At 35.9% G+C, this 23214-nt stretch overlaps 1 protein-coding gene and 1 long non-coding RNA gene across 5 annotated transcripts in view; both read left to right on the top strand.

Moving 5' to 3' along the window:
- The window catches only part of LOC311090823 (NLR family CARD domain-containing protein 3-like), a 30606-nt gene extending 8938 nt beyond the window's left edge, over positions 1-21668 (top strand). For 2 of the 4 annotated variants that reach the window (XM_084126375.1, XM_084126373.1), the window contains exons 4-10: positions 31-117; positions 401-496; positions 701-2428; positions 13404-13475; positions 13939-14112; positions 19173-19346; positions 19959-20816. In XM_084126375.1, coding sequence (XP_083982501.1) covers positions 31-117; positions 401-496; positions 701-2428; positions 13404-13475; positions 13939-14112; positions 19173-19346; positions 19959-19965 — 2338 coding nt within the window. In that variant the 3' untranslated portion in view covers positions 19966-20816. Of the gene's footprint in view, positions 1-30; positions 118-400; positions 497-700; positions 2429-13403; positions 13476-13938; positions 14113-19172; positions 19347-19958; positions 20817-21303 lie in introns of those variants that run through there. The other 2 variants (XR_014607956.1, XM_084126374.1) reach the window with 2 other exon arrangements.
- On the top strand, positions 5759-9440 carry LOC311090858. The gene is made up of 3 exons (XR_014607959.1): positions 5759-6220; positions 7309-7466; positions 8858-9440. It is a non-coding gene; the product is annotated as an uncharacterized lncRNA (long non-coding RNA).
- Positions 21669-23214: the final 1546 nt, after the last annotated feature.

The raw sequence follows: 23214 nt of genomic DNA, 5'->3' as shown, positions 1-23214 counted from the left end.
ATAAATCTGTCTGCTTTTTATTTTACTTAGTTTGAAAACCAGTTCAGTTAATCAGAAGAGCTCAAACCCAGAGTCCAGCTGTGTGTCTATGGATGGATACTATAAGAAAGTAAAACGGTATGTATCAAACGGCCTGATCTCAGGTACATAATTTATATAAAAGTTATGCTTATAGTATTTGATTTTTATGAAATTGTAAATATACACCAGTTTAATGAGTTACAATCCTGCAAGTTTCAGTCTATTAATGATTATCATTGTGCTCTTGTGTAAAGCTCTATGTATTGTATTGTTAATACATTCACACACTGTAAAAGCTGTTGGTCTGTTACTCAGTTAATGACACAATTACATCAATATCAGTGTGCCTGATTCTTTACCCTCTTCATTCTGATTTAAGGTCAAATTCTCTATCCAGACCAGTTAAAAACAAAACTGTGTACAAGCCTGTGATTCAACCACAAGACTTTAATGAAAGCATGTGTCCTGGTTTCAGGTAAAATGTAGGACTTTTGTTGTTGTTGTTTAATTTTAGGTGCTACAATTCACATCACTCAAACACATGATTAATGATTTAAACATTTCAGAAACCTAATGATGTTCTGTGTCCCATAATGCAGCAAACAGAAAATGTTTTAATTTATGGCTATTTACTTCTCTAACCCAATGACTGTAATAATGTTGTATTTTAATCTTACAGCCATGACTCTAAACCTGCTGAAGTCCTCAACACATTGAGATCAAATCTGAGACAGAAGTTTGAGTGTTTGTATGAGGGAATATCAAAGCAGGGAAACCCAACACTCCTGAATGAGATTTACACAGAGCTCTACATCACAGAGAGTGAGAGTGGAGAGATCAGTAATGAACATGAGGTGAGACAGATTGAGACACAATCCAGGAGAGCAGCAACAGAGGACACACCGATCAAATGCAATGACATCCTTAGACCTTTACCTGGACAAGACAAACCCATCAGAACTGTGCTGACAAAGGGAGTCGCTGGCATTGGAAAAACAGTCTCTGTGCAGAAGTTCATCCTGGACTGGGCTGAAGAGAAAGAGAATCAGGACGTCCAGCTCATATTTCCTCTTCCTTTCAGAGAGATCAATCTGATGAAGGACAAAACACTCAGTCTTTCAGATCTTCTTCATGTCTTTTTCCCTGAAACTAAAGAAATGGAAATATCCAGTGATGAGTATAAAGTGCTGTTCATCTTTGATGGTCTGGACGAGTGTCGTCTGTCTCTGGATTTTCAGAGCGATGTGAGGTTGTGTGATGTAAGTGAATCAGCCTCAGTGGACGTGCTGCTGACGAACCTCATTGTGGGGAATCTGCTTCCCTCTGCTCTCATCTGGATCACCTCCAGACCAGCAGCAGCCGATCTCGTCCCCTCTGAGTGTGTCCATCGAGTGACAGAGGTACGAGGCTTCAGTGATCCACAGAAGGAGGAATACTTCAGGAAGAGAATCAGTGATCAGAGTCTGGCCAATACAATCATCACACACCTGAAGTCATCAAGGAGCCTCTACATCATGTGCCACATCCCAGTGTTCTGCTGGATCTCAGCCGCTGTTCTGGAGAAGATGTTGAGCGAAGCAGAGACTGGAGAGATTCCCAAGACTCTCACTCAGATGTACACACACTTCCTGATCCTTCAGACCAACATCAAACATGAGAAGGACTATGAGAAGAACGTGACAGATGAAGACATGATCCTCAAACTGGGGAAACTGGCTTTTCAGCAGCTTGTGAAAGGCAATGTGATCTTCTATGAGGAAGACCTGAGAGACTGTGGCATTGATGTGACAGAAGCATCAGTTTACTCAGGATTGTGCACTCAGATCTTCAGAGAGGAGTTTGGCTGGTATCAGGGGAAAGTCTTCTGCTTTGTTCATCTGAGTGTTCAGGAACATCTAGCGGCTCTATATGTGCATCTCTCCTTTATCAACTCTAACATCAATGTGTTTGACCGGATTACCAAACCAACTAATGGAGACAAAGTTTCACTATCTGATCTCCATCAGAGAGCTGTGGATGAGGCTTTAGACAGTAAAAATGGGCATCTGGACCTTTTCCTTCGTTTCCTTCTGGGTCTGTCAGTGAAGTCTAATCAGAGTCTCTTACAAGAACTAAAGACACAGACAGCAAACAGCTCTCACAACAATGAGAGAACAATTGACTATATTAAAGAAAAGATCAGTGAGAATCCCTCTCCAGATAAATACATCAATCTGTTTCACTGTCTGAATGAACTGGGTGATCTTTCTCTAGTGAACGCAGCTGAACCTCATACGAGCTATGGAGGATTATGTGCTGTGAAACTCTCCTCGTCTCAGTGGTCAGCTTTAGTGTTTGTGTTGTTGTCCTCAGAGGAGACACTGCAGGAGTTTCACCTGAGGAGATTAATTGGAGACAGAAATGATCGGTAGGTAACACTGAGTGCAATCATTACAGTCTAAAACATTATGAACAAAGAGAAACTCAGAGATCAGAGGTGTTTAAATCACGGGGCACAGATTGATTTCTGGGATATTGTACATAATTTGCGGGTGTGTCTCAAACCGCCCACACACACACACAGAGGGACGAAACAACGAGACAGTGCAGTGTAAGTGTTTGAAATGACCGGGATATGGAAGGGAGAGTGGAGAAATGGGTGAATGTCCATGTGCTATCAGCATCTCGTGTGCACGCGCTCCAATGATAGCGGCAATGGCAGGGAGGAACGAGACGTGGATGAATGAGGTGTGTGTGTGTTATGGCGTTCCAATTGGCTCTTTAATATAACTTTGCAACATGCACTCGTCTCAATGAACGTCTCTCTCAACGTCTTAATTTTTTTTTTTCTGCTATTTATTCCATTTAATGTGTGACGCAGACGTCACGCATCATTCACGTGTGGCAGTGAAGTTTTTATTTTTTTATTTTTTTATTATATAATAGCATTTTCAGATTTTCAGACAAATAGACAATACAATCACAGGACAGGACCAAACACAACTAAAAAAAAATAAAAAAAACTCTTTCAGTTAGATTCAAGTTTGCAGATAACCACATCACCAGGCACAGGCAATGAAGGTCGAAACAGATTTTTGCCTAGTGTGACATTATAGACCAGGTGAGATTGTACAACTGGACCACATGAGATATACATAGGTATCTTTACATTGAAGACAGAGGTCAACGTAAATAACAATAAAATCCTAATAAAAAACAATAAAAAAATAAATGAATAGAAATACATTTTAAATAGCTTCATCATTATTGATTTTTAACAAGTGATTGAAAAGAGGCCTCCAAGAGGCTTCAAATTTATCTATATTTCCAGGGCCCGCTTCCCCAAAACGTTCTTATCGCTAAGTAGTTCTTAACCTATTCCTTAACCTCTCTCTTAACGTTATGGCACGATTCCCGACACGTTCGTACGCTAAGTATATCTTCTGTAAGTCACACTTTCGTAAGGTTGGTCTGGACCACTCTTAGCTTTACCTTATCACTGATGCAGGTCTATACAAATATAATTCTGACGTTTTAATACACCCAGACAGTGTTCAATTAGGCTAATTCAAGTGTTTTCATGCAAAGAATAAAATTGTCATTACACTGATTGTTGTTAGATTTTTAATTATATTATTATACAATATTATTAAATTAATTAAAAAATGCTTTTAAAGGCCAGTGAAAGCATAGGCTACTGTCAGTTAAGTCCTATTCGGACGCTAATATTGTTTCTCATGGGCTTGTATGGTATTTTAAACATTTATAGGGGTAAGTCGGTGATTTTAGTGCCGTCCGAATCCATAATATCAGTGTTTTTTCTCAACCAACCCGCGTAAAAATCCCTGGCCAAATTAGTACCTACTGTTTTTTGACAAACAGGTCGTGTGGTAATTTAATTGCCGTCTGAATCCACATCTCTGAGTTTACAGGGTTCGTACGGTCATGAAAAACCTGGAAAAGTCATGGAATTTTAAAATGGCAATTTCCAGGCCTGGAAAAGTTTTGGAAAATGAATAAACTCATAAAGTTTTGGAAAAGTCATGGAAATTTGTTTTTCAAAATATCCGTGTACTTGAATTTGTTTAATTAATAATATTGGTGAAACAAATTGCAATACTTTTTTCGTTTTACTGTGCGTTCACACCGGACGCAAATAGCGCGTCAAATTCGCGCCTGCCACGTCTAGAAATTTACGCGCGTCAGAGGCAAAATGAGGCGTTCCATTAACTAAAAGCGCTAAAACGGACATGAAGGGGGACCCATTTCTTTTGGCCCATCTAGTTTTAGTCGCTGTCCTCAGTGCCGCAGAAAAGCGCTGAAACGGACATGAAGGGGAACCCATTCAGCGCTTTTCTGCGGCACTGAGGACAGCGACTAAGTAGCCATACCTGTGTGGCTCTTGTGTCGCTGTCCTTAGCTCAGTGCTTCAAATGAAAATAAGCTGCTTTGCGTTTTCATATTAGCTATAGCTACCATCTGTATGCGCCTTTCCATTACAGATTTGAGCAAAACTTTTTTTTCTTCTAAATATCGATAAATAACTATTGCAAAATGACGGCGTTTCCATTAACCGACTAAAACTTTTTTTTTCCTCTCGCGATCAGTTATTCCAAAAATCATGGCAACGGAGGATGTTAGTAGGTTTATATCTCAGCCACCACCCTACAAATTATTATTATTATTAATGGAAGGAGACGTGTAGCATTAATGTCAGGGAAAGACCCTTATGCGAACGGCACATATATAGGCTAAGTTTCTACATGTTTCTCCCTTGATTGTGGCATTTCTTTGAGAGTAGGCTATCCCTGTAATAATTGTTTCTTTTATGAATTTAATAAAGAACCCTGGCTGTCATGTATTCTTTCTGTCCAAAAGGTCCGTGTTCTTTTGTGTCCACTCGTTTTTCCTTTAACCCCCAAATGAAAAACTAAAAATGAAGGGTTGTTGTAAGTAGGCTATTTTTAAAACGCAAAGTTGAACGCCAACATTTAAATTTGAACTGTAGGCTACACCAAATGCTGCGCGAAAAAGAAAAAATATCAACGAATTTTCAGATTTTTGTTTGACTTTTTGCCTCTTTGTTAAACATTTAAAATATATACAAATTAATATGGATGATTTTTTTCTTTAAAAAAATGTCTTTGGTCTTTTATTTTCCGTGTTCGCATTTATGAGGAAAAAACAATGTTACGTGACTGTTCTCCATTACGGTAATGAGTGCTCTGAAAGCGGCACTAAAAGACTTTAAAACTTACACAGAGACCTCAAACAGAAAGCACAAAGCCTTTCTAAACGAATTTCGTTTTGTATTAATTGTATCTTGATTTTAAAATATGTTTCATTAACCAATTGCTTAATAAATAAAAAAGTAAATAGCAGAAAATAGATAATCATGACACAGACGCGCCGGAGTGAACTGGAGCTTCAGCTATCATCCATGAACCGAAACTCAGCGTAAAAGGTAGCCTACTCGCCTCACAGACCTAAACAAAACTGAAATAGGCCTATATCTATTATCTACAGAAATCTCTACTTTTAAACAGAACCATTCAAAACAAAATAAAACGATGTAGCCTAATCCGTATGAAATGTGCATTTCTCTCCGGCGTGTTCACTACTAAGAAGATCGCGAGTCAGTCAACTTCGTCTTTGAGAGAGAGAGAATATAAGATTAGTTTGACTAATTTTGAGGACTTCTAATGATCTGTTAACAATCTCGTTGTTTTTTTTTGTTTTGTTTTTTTTGTTTCCCAGATAGCAATTACATTTGGGCCACATGTGGGTATTATCTGGCACATATGGCCTAGATGTGGCATGGCTGAACAGATATGGGCCAAATCGTAGCCATATTTGTTTTGCCATAACTTTAAAATCTGCGGGAAATGCTGTCTTGGTTCACAACTTATTTTGAGGTATATGGCCCAGATAACAACGAACACATGAGGACCATATGTGGTTGAGCTATGGCACACAGTGAGAAACACCGACTTGTGGTAAACATTTGGCTTATACGTGGAAAAACACAGGAATCCTGAAATCAAGTGCGGCAAACATCCGCCGTTCCACACCTCAGGTTGCTCTGCATCTTCCCTCCTATTGGTGGAGAGACTACGGCGCGAGTTTTTTTTTTTTTTACTACGGCGCGAGTTTGACTGAGACGCTGGGCAGCTGACGCCATTTACTCTGCTTTCCTCACGACTGTGTACATTCAGGTTAGGTAAGTGATGTTTTGGCATTTTAAAGTCATATAAATGAAATATGCAGCATTATTTGTCAATATTGCATGTTATTATGCGTTTAGTTATTCGTTCCATCGAGGAAGGGGTTGAACTAGCTAATATTTTCCTCAGTTTACTGCTATAACTTACAATAAAGTTTAATGTAACTTAACCGTTAACTTAGGCTAAAGCAGTTCGCTGGTTTGTCGTTTTAAATTAAGATGTTTTTGTTTATAAATCAACAGCTCACTGTCGTACACAATAAAATAGTATACCGTAGTTTGTCATTGTGTAGTAGCCTATTTGTGAATTAACGTGCAGGTGACGCGGTCCAATGTCGGTGTTACTGTTTGTCAAAAAACCTAAATCCTAATTTGTGTTCACAATCATTCAACTAATCATAATAATATAAAAATGCCAAGAATAAACACATTAATATGTGTGCATTATTGTATGTATCTTTATTTAACTCTGAAATGATATTCAACCAAGACTTTTTCTCATGACTTTTCCCTCTTTAAAATTAAAGTTTTAATGTTAACGTTAGGCTATAATTAGTGTCAAGTCACAATACCAAAATTATGACTTTCGATACAAAACCTGAACATTAACATGAACTAATAATGAACTGCACTTCTACTGCATTTATTAATATGTGTTAATGTTAATTTCAACATTTACTAACACATTCAATATAAAAAAATTGTACTTGTTAACTTTAGTATGCACTGTGAACTAACATGAACAAACAATGAATTGCTGTATTTCTGTTAACTATCAATTAATTGAGCAGCCATTCACTGCCATTATAAAGCTTGGAAGAGGCAGGACATTTTTATAATTACTCTGATTTCTAACGATAGAGATTATATACCATGCTATGGTATACTGTCATACCGCCCAGCCCTAATGTGCGGTATGGGTGGGGCAATGACAATAATTTCCATATTAAAATAGAAAATATGGTTTCAGATGGAGTAAGTAATAGTTTATAGTTCATTTTTTAATATAAAAGCACTTTCATTTTAGGGTGGTCTATTTAAATGCATATTTCAACCACTTACACAATGTTTTTTTTTCCTATCAGATTACCTGTCTGGGTCTGGTTGGTGGCTTTGACCTGAATAACACCGTGTGGAGAGTGCTGAAAGCCACTTTTACAACTGCTGCAGCACGTTATGAATTGGAGAGAAGTCAATGGGAAGATTGGTGTCCAACGCCTGGTCGTAAAGGAAGTTGTCATTGGTGAGACCTTTTTTAGAAGTCACTTTTATTTGTATAGCACTTTGCACAATACACAACTTTTCAAAACCGCTTTAGAACATTGTATTTTTATTTCTGTTATCTCAGTATCGAACCAAACAACTTTTTTTTGTCATTACCTGATCACATCCGTGGCTCATTTAAGTGACTGCATTTTTTATTTAGAAGTTTTATGTTTTGTTTTTAAAGAAAGTTATTTTTTATATATTGCGAATCATATCGTTTCAATTATACATTTTAAAGCTGTAATCACAATATAAGATTATCATTCTGTCAAAGTCTCATACCAGCGCATGCCTACAACTATCTGTATTTAGTTCATTATCACTGTGTATTTAAAAGGTTAGTTTACCCAAAAATGAAAATTCTGTCAGTAATTACTCACCCATGTTGTTCCAACCCCCGTAAGACCTTCGTTCATCTTCGGAACACAAATTAAAATTTATATGATGAAATCTGAGAGCTGCCTCACTCCTCCATAGGCTTCTCTGTTATTGAAACTTGCCAGCCCAGAAAGTTAGTAAAGACATTGTTAAAATAGTCCAAGAATACAATGGCTGAACCTTAAGTTTATCAAGTGTCGAAAATAAATTATTTATTTAAAAATTTTCTTATGGGTTTTTTGTGCGCAAAATAAGCTAAAATAAAGACTTTATTCAACGTAGTGTAACAGCACAGCGCTTCTGTGTTGTACGTCAGAACGTAGGCTCACGATTGGCCAGCATCCCACACATGACCAGCGTCGGCCAATAGTGAGTCTACGCTCTGACGTACAACCCAGAAGTTGGAAAAACTTGAGGGTAATTACAGATAGAATTTTCATTTTTGGGTGAACTAACCCTTTATGTTCCTCCTTGCATTCAGTACTTGGCCCATTATTGTTTGTGTGTTTCTGCTTCCAAATTGTCTCGCATTCATTGCAGATTATCTTGAGTTTATTTTGTGTTAGTAAAAACACTTATTTTAGACTCTGTTTTTGGACTATAACATGACATTAATGCTATCTGTGTTGGTGTGTTTTTACATTAGAGTGTGCATGTCTTTTTTTAAAAAAAGAAGCAGAATGCATGCAGTGCTGTAAATTTTAACCGGTTGTTGGTGCAAAAGTATTCTAAAAATTGAAATAATTTGTCATAAGGAATTACGGTATAATTCTTGCCCACATATTGAAAAATACAATTTGCAATTCCTTTTGAAAATTTACTGGAAAAAAACTTTCATACACTGGTAATTCAGAGGTGTTTAATTTGTTAATAATTGCAATTAAAATATTAAAGGATATTTACATTAACGATTTTTTTCTTCATTCTACTGCAGCTCTATCTTCCAGGTTGTATTGCTGCTAACATTATTTAAATTCTTCTTTATTGCAGGTGCAGTCAGGCAGAATCCCCTTACTGGAAAAGGTCAACACATTGCCGATGCCGACCCTCATTGGAGACTTCTCTGCACATCAACACACTTCTCATCAACAACTCTTTACCTTTCAAGTTTGCTTTAACTTTCTCAATTTCTCTTTAAAGTTCTCTTTACCAACTGTGATTTATTTGTATTACTCTCATTAGACTAATTAAACATAACATTAATACACGCTTTGATCGAGTGTTTTGAACTTTGGTGTAAAAAATTAGCTTTGAATGCTATTTATATTATTAATTTGTATTCTTAAATGTTTTCAACTGAATTCTACTTAAAATAAGTACAACTGAGTAGCTGTAATTATGTATTCTTAAATGTTTTCAACTGAATACTACTGTAATTATTAAATTCAACTCTGTTGCTGTAATTATATTTATTTTGATAAATGTTTTCAACTGAATACTACTGTTATTATTCAACTCTTGCTGTAATTATATTTATTTTTATGAAATGTTTTCAACTGAATACTGCTGTAATTAAGTACAACACTTTAGCTGTAATTATTTAAATGCTTGTCAAAATAAATAGTTTTGAGTACATTTGTTGTTGAGTGTTTAATTTACCTGTGAGTTAATAAGACTTTAAATACTGTCAGCTGCATGTGGGCCACATAAGGGCCGTTAGATTTTAACAGAACTCAACCATACTAAAGTTGCATACCAGGCCCACATATGGGCCACATGAAATTGTAGTATTTGGCTCATGCTTGGTGGAGTTATGGCAGTCCTTTGGTTCAGTTCTGGCAAAGGAGATGTGGGCCATATCTGGGCCGGCAAACACAAACTAATCTGGGCCACAGCTCAGCTGTTTATCTGGCCCACATCTTTGCCAAAGGTAATTTGCTGACTGGGTTGTTTTGTTTTTTAATGGCATTTATCGTGTTTTGGAAAAGAGCTCTTCAAGCACATTTTTCATCCGCTACGTTACCCGCCTGCAAGGAGTTCATTAACAGGTATACACAGACGTTTTATGGAACATTATGTCATGAATATTTACCTTTAAGTCATGGAAAAGTCATGGAAAAGTCATGGAAATTTAATGGTAAAAATGTGTACGAACCCTGAAGAAGAGATTCAAAATCCACTGTTTAAACCCTTTTTGATCACTGCCGAGCACCGAGATGTAGGCCTACACTTTTATTACTGAAATGCTGGAAAGTATTTCCAAGAACAATATTTCATTGCAGCTCCACCTCAGCGAACAAAAATGGGAAAGAGAAGAAAGCACGTACAAATTTGAAATGGTCATTATGGCAGCAATATATGATACAATTTAAAAATATGTAGGCTAGGCTATTATAGGCTATTATAGTTTGGATTTTTTTTTATAATATCCCATGAGTCCTAATAAATGCAATTTCAACTATTTCTGAAGTGCTTCTTTTATAAAGAACACCGCTTTCTCACATAAACAGCCCCTGCACGAGAGAATAATTGATTCTCGAGCCATCGATATCAACCAATTCAGCACCATTGCCACGGACAGCACCGGGTAACGTTGCACGTAAGAAGGTATATCTTAAGCAGCTTCCTAAGGTATGGTTCGGGGAACACACTTAGGAATATAAACAACTTTGGTAAGATACATATTTCGAGTCTTCTTAGCGCGCTAAGAGTGAGCGTTATCGGGGAACCGGGCCCAGAAATACTATATCTGAGTCTTTCCACATGAAGAGTGGAGGAAAGTTCTGACAACCAAATCTTGAATAGTGGCTTCGAATTTTTCTTCCACATGCAGAGTATAGATTTTTTAGCAATCATCAAACCATACTGTATAGGCAATCGGGTAACATTATTAAGGCGCAGCAAGGAGGCCGATCAGCCAAGAACGGCAGTCGCAGGATCTAAGGGAAGCTCACAAGCATAAGCTTCAGAAAGAAACTGAAAAACTTCTGACCAGAATTCACCCAGTTTTGGGCATGCCCAGAAAAGATGACCAAGAGAGCCCTCCGCAGATTCACACTTATTGCAGAGAGGGGAGATAGTAGGATAGAAAGAATTAAGTTTAACCCTTGAGTAATGTAATCTGTTATCTTATACTGAATAAGCATTAATAGAACAGGTGTATATATTTTTAAGACATTTTTCCCAGTCCTCCTCAGAGAGCTGAACATCTAGTTCCTCTTCCCAAACGTTTTTCAGATGAATAGTGGAAAAATCTAACTGACTTGTGAAGAAGTCAACAAATTTTGTAACTAACTTTGGAGTGTTGGGAACGCAAGTAAGCAATGTATGTAATTCATTATCAAAATTATTGTCAATATATAAATCTCTCAAGGTAAGGATTCCTTTTCTAGCCCAACCTGTGAACACTGGGTCCAATAGTGAAGGTTTAAAGGCATGGTTACGACAGACAGGAGCAAGAAAAGAGGTATTTGGCAATTTAAATGCCTTACCAATCTGAAGCCATATCCTAAGAGAGTTATTAATCATAAAATGGGATCCTACTGCAGCTTTAAAAGTCGCTGGGACAGCAAAAAGTAATGAGGAGAGTGACGAATTTGAGGCACCTTGCTCAATCATAAGCCATGAAGGGATGTCAGTTGAGGGACTGTCGGGGCGCGGGTCCTGTCAATAAGTTAAGGCTCTACAATTGGCAGCCCAGTAGTAATGTTGAAAATTTGTCAAACCCAAACCCTCAAGCGACCTAGGCTTACACACGTATATTTTAGATATTTTATGTGCTTTGAAGCCCCAGACAAAAGGCAGCACAATAGAATCTAAAGTTTTGAAGAACTTTTTTGGGTAAATAAATGGGCAAATTCTGGAAAAGATACAAGAATCTGGGTAACGTCACCATCATTATAGAATTCACACGCTTCATCATTGATAGTGGTAAGGTCCTCCAGCATTTTATATTGTCCTTTAGGTTTTCGAGCATTGTTAAATAATTAAGCTTATATATATCCTTATGGTTTCTAGGTATATTAACTCCGAGATATTTCATAACTTATGACATGGAGTCTGCTAACACTAAGAAACGACCTGCTCCCAGCACAACACAGACTCCAACACAAACTCCACATAATGATAAAAAACAAAAAAAAGTTGCTGAAATCTGCTGAAGCGTATTGGTTGCAATCTGAAACATCACCGCTAGAGGCCGCTGAAAACTACATATAGCCCCTTTAACACAAAATACTTCTTGATTAATGAAAATATACGCATTTGACAGGACAAAAAAAATCTGATATGTCAAAATAGTGTTGTAGTGTAAATGTAGACTAATAGACCTTGACAAGCAACATTGACAAGATAAAGAAAAAACAAATCTGTGTTGGCTGAATACGAGGCTTCTACAGTTATAGATACTTAAACAACTTTTTCACACGTCCTTTATAAAGCAGTGTTTAAAGGGGTCATATAATGTCATTTTTGTACAAGCTAATATGATTCTTTAGGGTCTAAATTAAAAGTTTGTAATATACTTTAATTAAAAATTCTCATTAGTATTGTAAGAAAACACTCATTTTACCTGGTCAAAAACAGCTCTGTTTTCAGCACGCCGTTTAAGTGCATGTGTCTTTAAATGATAATGAGCTTTGCTCACCCCGCCCCTCTGTTCTGTGCACACCGTTTGTAACACAATAACACTATAAACATAACGTGTCGTTCATTATAAACGTGGGATTATGAATTATATTGAGAACGTCGTACATAGAAAACATGCCATAATGTACCCTGAGTGTAAAAATAGCCACATTCATCGTGAAGCGTGCAAGCTATTTACAAAGATTAATATAAAGATTAATATAAAGGTCAATAAAACGTTACACTCACTTGTTCTTCTGGAGGTTCAGCAGGAACACAAATAGTTGGTACTGATCCTTTTTTTCAGGAGCAGCTTCTTAGCAAATAACCAGCTTTATACTGACCCTCGTTTGTAAAGCAGTCTCGAGTCTGGTGAAAAGATTCACGCAAACATGACAGCATTGACGTTGATCGTGGGGAATATTCCCTTCGAAAACAAACTCAGCCACTGCGTCTTCAGCGGTTCGGATTTAGGGACATCATCAATATGACTGCTGTGTTCGTTATTACACCCAAGAACAGAGCACCACAATCTCTTAGACCGACGCCATTCTACTCAGTGCTCCAGCTATCAACAATGAACGCGCGTCGGCGCGTGCTATGATTGACAGCTCGCTCACGAGGGCGGGTCTGTGTTTGAAACGCTGCTGTCAATCAGGCATCGTGGGAGGGGCGTCGATATTGTGACGTCACAATATCGAACAGCTTGATTTGAGACAGGAGGAAACATATAAGAAGATAAAAAAAAAAACACTGGATGGATTTTTATCATTTTATGATGGTTGTGTACAGGCACTGCCAACACACATTTCAGTACAATCAACTTGTAAAAGTGCATGTACCATTATATGACCCCTTTAATTAAAATAGTTGAGGGTATTTAAGAATGTATAATGTATTATTTACTTATGTTATGAATTATTATTGTTAGCATTAATAATTAACTTTTTTATTTTTTATTTTCAATTAGTTTCACACAAAACACTGGAGATGAATTTCTTCAGAAGCTGATGCCTGTGGTTACAGAAACTAGATACGCTGTGTAAGTAACACTGAGAACAAGCATCACTGTTAAAACATTATAACAGTTCTTACTTAAACATTATAAATTAATTGTTTAACAAATAATATGAGTGTCACACTTCAGCTTTTAAACCCTCCACCTATCTGACCTGATTTGTGATCTACTTAACCGTTTTTTTATGATATTTGTGTGAGAAATTTATTTTCAAATATATGCATTTATAATGTATGTATATAAACATTTATATTTAGACTTTTTTATTTTAATTTAAATTAAATGTTAACAGATACCGAAAAACAGATGTATTCAATGTGTTCCATTTCATCAGTTTTATATAATCTTTCTCCCTCACATAGAGACATAATCTCTAGAATAACAGTTATTGAATTCTTTGTTTAAAAAAAGAGATATTGCACAAATTATAAACACAATTAAGAAAAACATTGGATATAGGCTTAATGTGTGTCATTGTTCTCTACAGGTTGTATGATTGTGATGTCACAGATGAAGGTTGTGCTGCTCTGGCTTCAGCTCTGAGATCAAACCCCTCACACCTGAGAAAACTGGATCTGTCTAATAATAAACTAGGAGACTCAGTAGTGAAACTGTTTTCTGCTGTACTGGCGAATCCTCACTGTAAACTGGAGATACTGTGGTAAGATCATCTCTACCATAAAGACTCGGAGTGAATAAGGATTAATATGTAGATAGTGTATACAATATATCTTTGGCGTAAGCCCGATCCGGTGGTTCAGCGACATATTCCTGCTTGACATTAACATTTACATCTTACTATATTATTATCCCCCAAAAGAAAGTAAAACTAACAGTTAAATAAACCGGACGCACTACAAACCAGACAGCAGATGCAGGATACAGTGAAGAGGGTTTTTAAAGCACAAATGTTTGGTGTAAATCAACTTGCCTTGTAATGCTTGTGCAAACAGACCCTTGTAAAAGCGTGAGCATTTACTCAAAATGTGTGTGTGCAGCTGAAAAGAGGGAAGTGGTGTGTGTTTCACCTGAACCAGGACTGACACCATATCAGATTTATCACTACATGATTATCATGGCCAAAATAACACACGATAACAATATATCACCATATCTATAGAAATCTTAAAAAATAATAATAATAATGCTATCAGTCAAATTCATCTTTACTTTGTTTATTTTGTGCTATTTTTGAAAAAGAAGAATCACTCCATCACATACAAAAGGAACAATTACACTTAATGCGACCAGTTTGAAATAATGGTAACACTTTATCACAAGTATACAGTAACACAGCACTTATAAATCATTTAATGTATATAATAGTATATAAGCTGTAGTTAATATATTAAGAGACTATATACAAATATAGTCAGTGTCACACACTGTCACTGTAATTAACAAAGTGTTATTGTTTAATTAGCTCTTATGTAAAGAGTTAGATAATGCTTTGTTATCAACATATTAACCATAAATAGTTCTCACTTTAGATTAGGTCACTGAAAATCAGAAAATGTCATTAAGTGCTTTAATACAGCCTTTATTGGACATTAATTACATTAGTATTAAGAGTTCCTTAAAATGTTTACAAATACATCAAGAACACACACTCACACAAACACACACACAGAGACACACACACTCACACAAACACAGAGACTCACACACGCACACTCACACAACACACACGTTCACACACACACACACACACACAAAAACACTGACTCACACACGCACACTCACACAACACACACGTTCACACACACTCACAGAAACACATACTCAGAGACTAACGCCCGTTTCACATATACTCCGTTTGCAGTGCGTATGCGGTGCGTATTTTTTTCCGGTACCCATGTTAACAGGTTAGAGCTTTTACACTGCACGCGGTTGCGGTCCGGCGATCCGTTCCAGTTGCGGTGCGTATACAGCAGTGCAGAGATCGTTTCCGCACCGAGTCTATTTTTGCTGTGCTGCAAACGCTGAATTAAAGTGACAGCGCATGTTTCGTGGTCAAAATGAACAAAAATTGACATGAAAATGTAGTAATTTCATCATAAATGCATTCAATTAAATAAAATGTAGTAATCTCACCATAAATGCATTTAATTTTATACTACTATTTTTCACAGTCATCTTTTTACTTTAAGACCGAGGTAAAGCAAGGAAAACTAGAATTTACTTCAACAAGGCGACATAATGAACGACACTCGTCTCATTCGTGGAGGTGGAAAAACAAGTTCTTTGTGATGCAAGAATTATTGTATAAAGATTTAAATTATGCAAAAGAAAAGGTATGAGTCTGCTGTTTTTGTCAATTTTAAGTTTTAATTTAAAATGTTTTAATAAGTACATGGTTCAATATGTTACCATATTGAACTTAATATATAATCTATATAGAAGTAATGCATTGAATATTACGTTTAAATTGTGTTTAAACGTGAATACGTCTATTAAAGAGTGTATATCACTCACACACACACACACACACACACACTAGTGGTATTTAGTGTTGCTTTCGTCAACGAAAATTATGACGAAATATTGTCGTCAACGAACCGTTATCACCTGACGAAAAGAGACTAGACGTAAATGCATGGTCATGTGACGATGACTAAAATACATGTATAATGCAATATCGTTGACGAATAAAAACGAGACTAAATGTGGTTTAAAAAATAAAAACTATGCTAAAATGTCTCTTCATTTTCGTTGACCAAAACGAGACGAGACGAAATGTAACGTCACGACGAATGAGAGAGTTGTGCGTGAACCCATAGCTTTGTCGGCTTTAAATTCTGGATTGCGATCTGGTCACCCGATTATCAGCGAATTTAACCATATATTACTCCATTAGTTATTCTATTAAAATGTCTCATTGATATATTTGACACATTCATAATCATTACTTTTGCTGGTTCTTTGTGACAGCTGTTATGTGCGTTATTGGCAGCGTCTCTTGTTACATGAACACGTCACCGCATCAGCGCCAGAACATGGAGATTTTATTTTAGAGTAGATATAATCGCACAACCTATTCGATATTTTATAATTAAATAAACTAATCGAATATCCAAAAATCGTGACTCATCCCTGCATGGAATCTCTTGTTTCTTTTCCCAAATCTTCACTCACGTCACGTCTCACCCATTTTCTAAAGGTATTATAAACGTTTCTTGGTTCGCTTTTAATTAGGCCTATTATATTCGTATTCTTTACTGTGGTAAAGTAGAAAAACGCTGTAGGACAGATAGCCTACATTTGTACTTGCATGTCAAATTCTTTTTAACACAGTTTGTGCTTGTTATATTAGACATTGGGCGCGAGTTTAGTTGTAAAGCGCGTTTGACACGTGTGGGTGATCTTTAGTTTCACTTTCTCTGGCAGCGCAATCTCAAACACAGCCTAAATATCTCGCCCTTGTGGAGGATAAAATTCGCTCTTCAAACCAATTTACATCAAGTAGAAAACACGAAGATATCATAAAGAGATCGATATCTTCGTGCTTTCCTGCTCTTGTCCCACATCCCTCTCAAAGCGCAGAGTGTATCACGCGTCTTTGTGTGGAAATATAAAACGAGTTTTTTTTTTTAATAACCCCCCAACCACCGCCGGTAGTTGGTCCATTACCGCGGTGGTAAAAAAACCTGCCACCGTCACAGCCCTAAATATAGGCCTACTAAATAGCCTATAATAAGATAGCCTTGTTTGAAATTATATATTGACTGGGTTAAATAGAATCGCATTACTAAAAAGAGACTAAAATACAATTTTCATTGACTAAAACTAGACTAAAATGTCATCAGTTTTCGTCGACTAAAACTAGACTAAAATGTCATCAGTTTTCGTTGACTAAAACTAGACTAAAATGTCATCAGTTTTCGTCGACTAAAACTTGACTAGACTAAAAAGAGTATGAATGTGACTAAAACTAATAAAAACTAAAATGACAGCCTGACACAAAGACTAGACTAAAACTAAAATTAAAACAGGCCGCCAAAAACAACACTAGTGGTATTCAAAGTTTTTTTCATGAGAGCCACACTGATAGGACAAAGTCAGTAGTGGAGCCAATTTTACTGCAAAGTATCAAAAGTTAGATCCAGTCATAAATACCATGTCTGCAAATCAATCTGTCATCCCTGAACATACAATATGCAATGCAATAAATTCAAAAAGGACAGAAAAAAACATTCTTTATGATTTACAAATTTGTAACTGAGACCAGATGATTTCCCTTAATGACAAAAATTCACGATTTCCACAATATATTTAATGACCTTGAGTTATTGTTTTTCTACATTAGCCCATCATGTATGTAACCATCAAGAGCACATTCGGCGTTAAGAGCTGGAAAGACCGCCATAACTGGCTATGTTTACATGCACAACTTTTGTTTCAATTGGACTGAATTCATTCCTGAATCTGAATGTATTGTAGGCTAGTTTACATTAACGCTAAACAAGTGATCGGGTTGATGTGTGTTTTTATGTCACAAGCTTCAAATCGGAATAATTTTTTTGTCATTCGCACACTGCACAAATATACAGAGTTTCCCGCTGTTTGCGCTTAATAACCATTATCCTACACTGGTTCTTTATTTGTTTTAAACAGCAGACTTAATATTTATCTATTTTTGGTCATAATTTGGAGACTATGAACATATAAATGGTTGTGCCGTGCTGTTTGTATTAATCACACAGTAAAAGCGCTCCTCCCCGCGCCAAAACCAGTCGTCTGTGGATGAGTCTGAAACCAGGACTGGTGGGCCGTTGTCCTGCTCCACTTAAAGATGATTTACTCTATTTTGATCGCTTCCATAGACATCAGTGTTTATATTTGAACTTTAAACTTTTATCCCAGTACTTCTATGATAATATGAACTATTGTATCACAGAAATAATGATACTATTATGAGGTTGAAAAGACCTTCTGTGAAGCTGTTTCATGACAACTCTCTCTGGGTCAGCGGCAGCGCCAACACAGATTTAAAATGTTGCCAGTGGCGGATTAAGACTCTTTGGTGCCCCTGGGCACTGACACCTAGAATGCCCCCCATAATAATACATTCAGTTATTATTATTAATAGTATTATTATTATTACAACTTTAATTTCCAACCAAAATCTGTCTGTACGACATCGGATGTTGACATCAGTCTGACCTTCTGTCGTCAACCCAGCTTTCGGCACTGACACCTAGAGTGTCTCTAGACACCTAGAGCTGCCTCTTTCTGCAACCTTTTTGTAAAGTACAATGTGAAAGTGCAAGGCTGATGCTCTGTAGTGGATTCACACATGCATGAGCGTTGCGAGTCAGTTTCATTTCAATTGAAAGGACGCAAAACACGCGAAACCGCACAGCACACTCCCAGAATCCGTATGGTGCGTTTCCTCTAGCCTAGCGCGGAGCAGAGCGAGCTTTTTCAGTTCATATAGAAGTTTAGCTTCACGCTAACCCGCTAGCTTAAAGCTCAACTTCCATTGGAATTAGTTGAAAACGCTTGCTCTGCTCCGTGCCAGTGGACACACTAGTGAAATATGGGCGTTGAAATGAAACATGCGTGCTCACGCAGTAGTGTGAATCTGGCGGTAGATCGTGCATCCACAAAAAAAAAAAACTTGTAAAATAAGCATGCCAGCATTATGTTATTATTTTATTTGTTTTAAGTGTTATGTTTATCTCTGGATAAAGGCTTAATGTGTGTCATTGTTCTCTACAGGTTGAATGAGTGTGGTGTCACAGATGAAGGTTGTGCTGCTCTGACTTCAGCTCTGAGATCAAACCCCTCACACCTGAGAGATCTGCATTTGTCTAGGAATAAACTAGGAGACTCAGGAGTGAAGCTGCTGGAGGATCTGAAGGATGATCCACATTATAAACTGGAGAACCTATGGTAAGAATAGTTTTTAAAGATTTTCATCATCATATTTTCATTTAAAGTTTAAATGGCTGATTTACTCGCTAGAAATAATAGTATAATAATAATAAAGGTTCAGGTTCAGTGACACCGTGTGTGTGTGTGTGTGTGTGTGTGTGTGTGTGTGTGTGTGAATATTTTGTCTGAGATCATCAGATAATGAGTCTTAAATTCAGTTTCAGTTTCTGTAGGTCTCTGAAATCTAAACTGTGTTTAATATGAGTTTAATTCTGCTCATACTGTTGTGACTGATTGTGAAAATAATATTAATGTTATTTTCAGCTTTTCCCCTTTAACTGTCTCTATGTGTGTGATAATCTGAGATTTGTGTTGTTTGTTATTAACTGATATTAAATCTGTAGTGAGTGTAAAGATGATTTCTGCTGGTTCTGTATCAGCTGTACGTTGTGTGAAAGTGACCTTTCATGTGCTTTTGATTTTGTAAAGTGACTTTGAGCATCAGATAGAAGCTATATTATCATGTTTGATAATGAATTAATATAGATTATCTAGTTAGTTTTCTTATGAAAAGATGTGACAGATGTAATATCTCATACTACATGTGACTGTGTGTGTGTTTTATTTTAGGTATTAGAGGACAGTCTGATCTTCTGATGATCATCTGATGGTGAATAAGGATTGTTGGGTGAAACATGCAATTGATTCTGTTATGACTCATATAAACAGGCTTATATTGCCTAAAATAATACCTTCATGTAAAGGAAAACACTGTAATAGGTTTTTTTATAAGGAAAACCTTTTATTTAAAGGAAAACACTGCAATAGTTTTTTTATAAGGAAAACCTTCATGTAAAGGAAAACACTGCAATAGGTTTTTTATAAGGAAAACCTTCATGTAAAGGAAAACACTGCAATAGTTTTTTAAAGGAAAACCTTCATGTAAAGGAAAACACTGCAATAGGTTTTTTATAAGGAAAACCTTCATGTAAAGGAAAACACTGCAATAGTTTTTTTAAGGAAAACCTTCATGTAAAGGAAAACACTGCAATAGTTTTTTAAAGGAAAACCTTCATGTAAAGGAAAACACTGCAATAGTTTTTTTAAGGAAAACCTTCATGTAAAGGAAAACACTGCAATAGTTTTTTATAAGGAAAACCTTCATGTAAAGGAAAACACTGCAATAGTTTTTTATAAGGAAAACCTTCATGTAAAGGAAAACACTGCAATAGTTTTTTTATAAGGAAAACCTTCATGTAAAGGAAAACACTGTAATAGGTTTTTTTATAAGGAAAACCTTTTATTTAAAGGAAAACACTGCAATAGTTTTTTTATAAGGAAAACCTTCATGTAAAGGAAAACACTGCAATAGGTTTTTTATAAGGAAAACCTTCATGTAAAGGAAAACACTGCAATAGTTTTTTAAAGGAAAACCTTCATGTAAAGGAAAACACTGCAATAGGTTTTTTATAAGGAAAACCTTCATGTAAAGGAAAACACTGCAATAGTTTTTTTATAAGGAAAACCTTCATGTAAAGGAAAACACTGCAATAGTTTTTTAAAGGAAAACCTTCATGTAAAGGAAAACACTGCAATAGTTTTTTAAAGGAAAACCTTCATGTAAAGGAAAACACTGCAATAGTTTTTTTTTAAGGAAAACCTTCATGTAAAGGAAAACACTGCAATAGTTTTTTTATAAGGAAAACCTTTATTATTGGTTTATAGAAAAGACACTGAGACATGTTTTTATAAAATTGTTTTATTGATAAATTTGATTGGTTAAAGAAAAAAGACACTGTAAACCATTTGTGGAAAAATCATTTATTGAAGTAATACAATACTGAAATGACTGAAATGTATCCTGTGTTTTAAGCATTTATTAAAGGAAGAAATAGTATAGATAGAAATAATACTATGTATTAGAAAGCATGTATTCAGTAAAATGGAAAAAAGTATTACCTGGTTGTTGTATTAGACCAAGAGGAGAAGACGGCTGAGGGTCCGAGCTCGTAAGAGGAAAACAAGGCAAAGGAAGGCGTCTTATATGGAAGTTGTAAAAAGACTGAAGGAGTTGACAATAGTTCCAGATCTGGGATTGGATAAATTGTCTATATGTGATTGAATATGTAATGAAGGGGTGTGATGAAATGAATTATAAAAAGTACAGTGAGACATATGAGAGGCAGATGCTGTGAAGGAAGACAGCCTCTCCCTTGTTTGATGGTCCAAGCCTGACACCTGCTGACGAAGCTTGTGACCTGACAACTTTTGAACTTTATTTTGATTTTTGATATTGTATGTAAAACAATTGTTATATAATAAAATACTAATAATTGATATAAAAAGAACCAACTTGCCACAAGTCTCTGCTTTATAAAAGAGTTGAGCTGAACTAAACCACGGAGAAGTCTTTCTTCTAAGTTGTGAGTATGGACATTTAAATACTTATTATTTAGAACGAATTCGACTTACTTTACCTTAACCTGAGAATAATTAAAATAAGGTAGAAGGTGTGTATATTTAAGAACCATAAAGAGAATTAAATTGAACACCGTAAAACAGGATCCACTACAGAGACTCACAGTCAACAGAATCAACAGAGACTGAAGATACAGTGACTTCACTGTTATAAATTAAGACTTCATTTAGATTTCAACGATCCTCTGACAGACCTGATGAGGCGGCAGTGAAACACCTTTTATTTCACAGCAAATTACAGTTTCTCATTCATAGATTAACCATTTTATTTGTATAAACACACTATAAACTCAAAAAGGTTGGAGTTTTAGAGTAAATCTAGAGCCTGAATGTGTTTGTGTTTGTGTTGAACCAGCAGAGGGAGACAAAGACTAATGAAAAATTCATTTTTCATAATTATGAGGGGAAAAAAACACTTCAAGCTCACTTTTGGATAACAAACAATGGAAGTTTATTCTCTGATAGTTATCATTGCAATATGTTACAAGACAATGTTTTTATTCTCAAACATTAGATCATAGATCCTGAATAATGTGCCTTAATATTGTTATAATAAAGTCACTAACAAAAACATGTAAATTCAGACACTCTCAGGAGAATCTTGTCCCGACTGTCATCTGAAGTTTATAGAGTGTACCGTATAATATAAAGCGGCAATAATGTCTAATAAATACATTTTTGGTTCATTATTTAACAAAAAAAGCATTTTAACATAACATTAATAGGTTACTAATATTAGAACAAGTTAATGACCAAATAACAATTCTATGCATTAATTAATTCATGGAATTATTATTATTCTGAATTATTTTTAATTAATGAGTGAACATCTCACCACCAACTTTATCAAAACTGTTCCAATGTTATAAAACTCTCAAATGTTGATGTTGAGAGTAAATGCTGAAATGCTGAGATGAGATTTAGTGTCTTCTAGGAGTGTGTCGATACACTGATCTAACGAGACGAGACACGATATTGGGTTCACGAGAACGAGACTCTTACTGTTTTTTGGAATAAAGGGCAAACAACCATGTGAATTAACTAATTATTTACACTGTAAGTATATTATAACTGGGGTACTTATTCTACTATTATGATACAACAATCTTACAATGGGAGCAATTTAGCGAAAACATACACTGTGTGCCTTTTTGTAATAATAGTGTATCAATACATACTGTATAGGCTTTTGAAAATTACAGGGTACATGTATGTGCATTTACACCGTCATTTATTTATTTTTGATAGCAAAAGTGCAGATGTTTTAGTTTATGCTTATGTTTCCCCCTTGGACAATTACAACGACAACCTTTTCTTTCCTGTAGATTTATTTGCCCTGGTTGTTTTTCTCTTTTGTTTTCTGACACAGATTTTGTGGCTGAAAGTTTTAACATGAACAACAACATGC

This window comes from Abramis brama, assembly GCF_963993115.1.
Source record: "Abramis brama genome assembly, chromosome: 10".
NCBI lineage: Eukaryota > Metazoa > Chordata > Actinopteri > Cypriniformes > Leuciscidae > Abramis > Abramis brama.
Note: the sequence above shows the minus strand (reverse complement) of the source record. Positions and strands in the feature narration are given on the sequence as shown.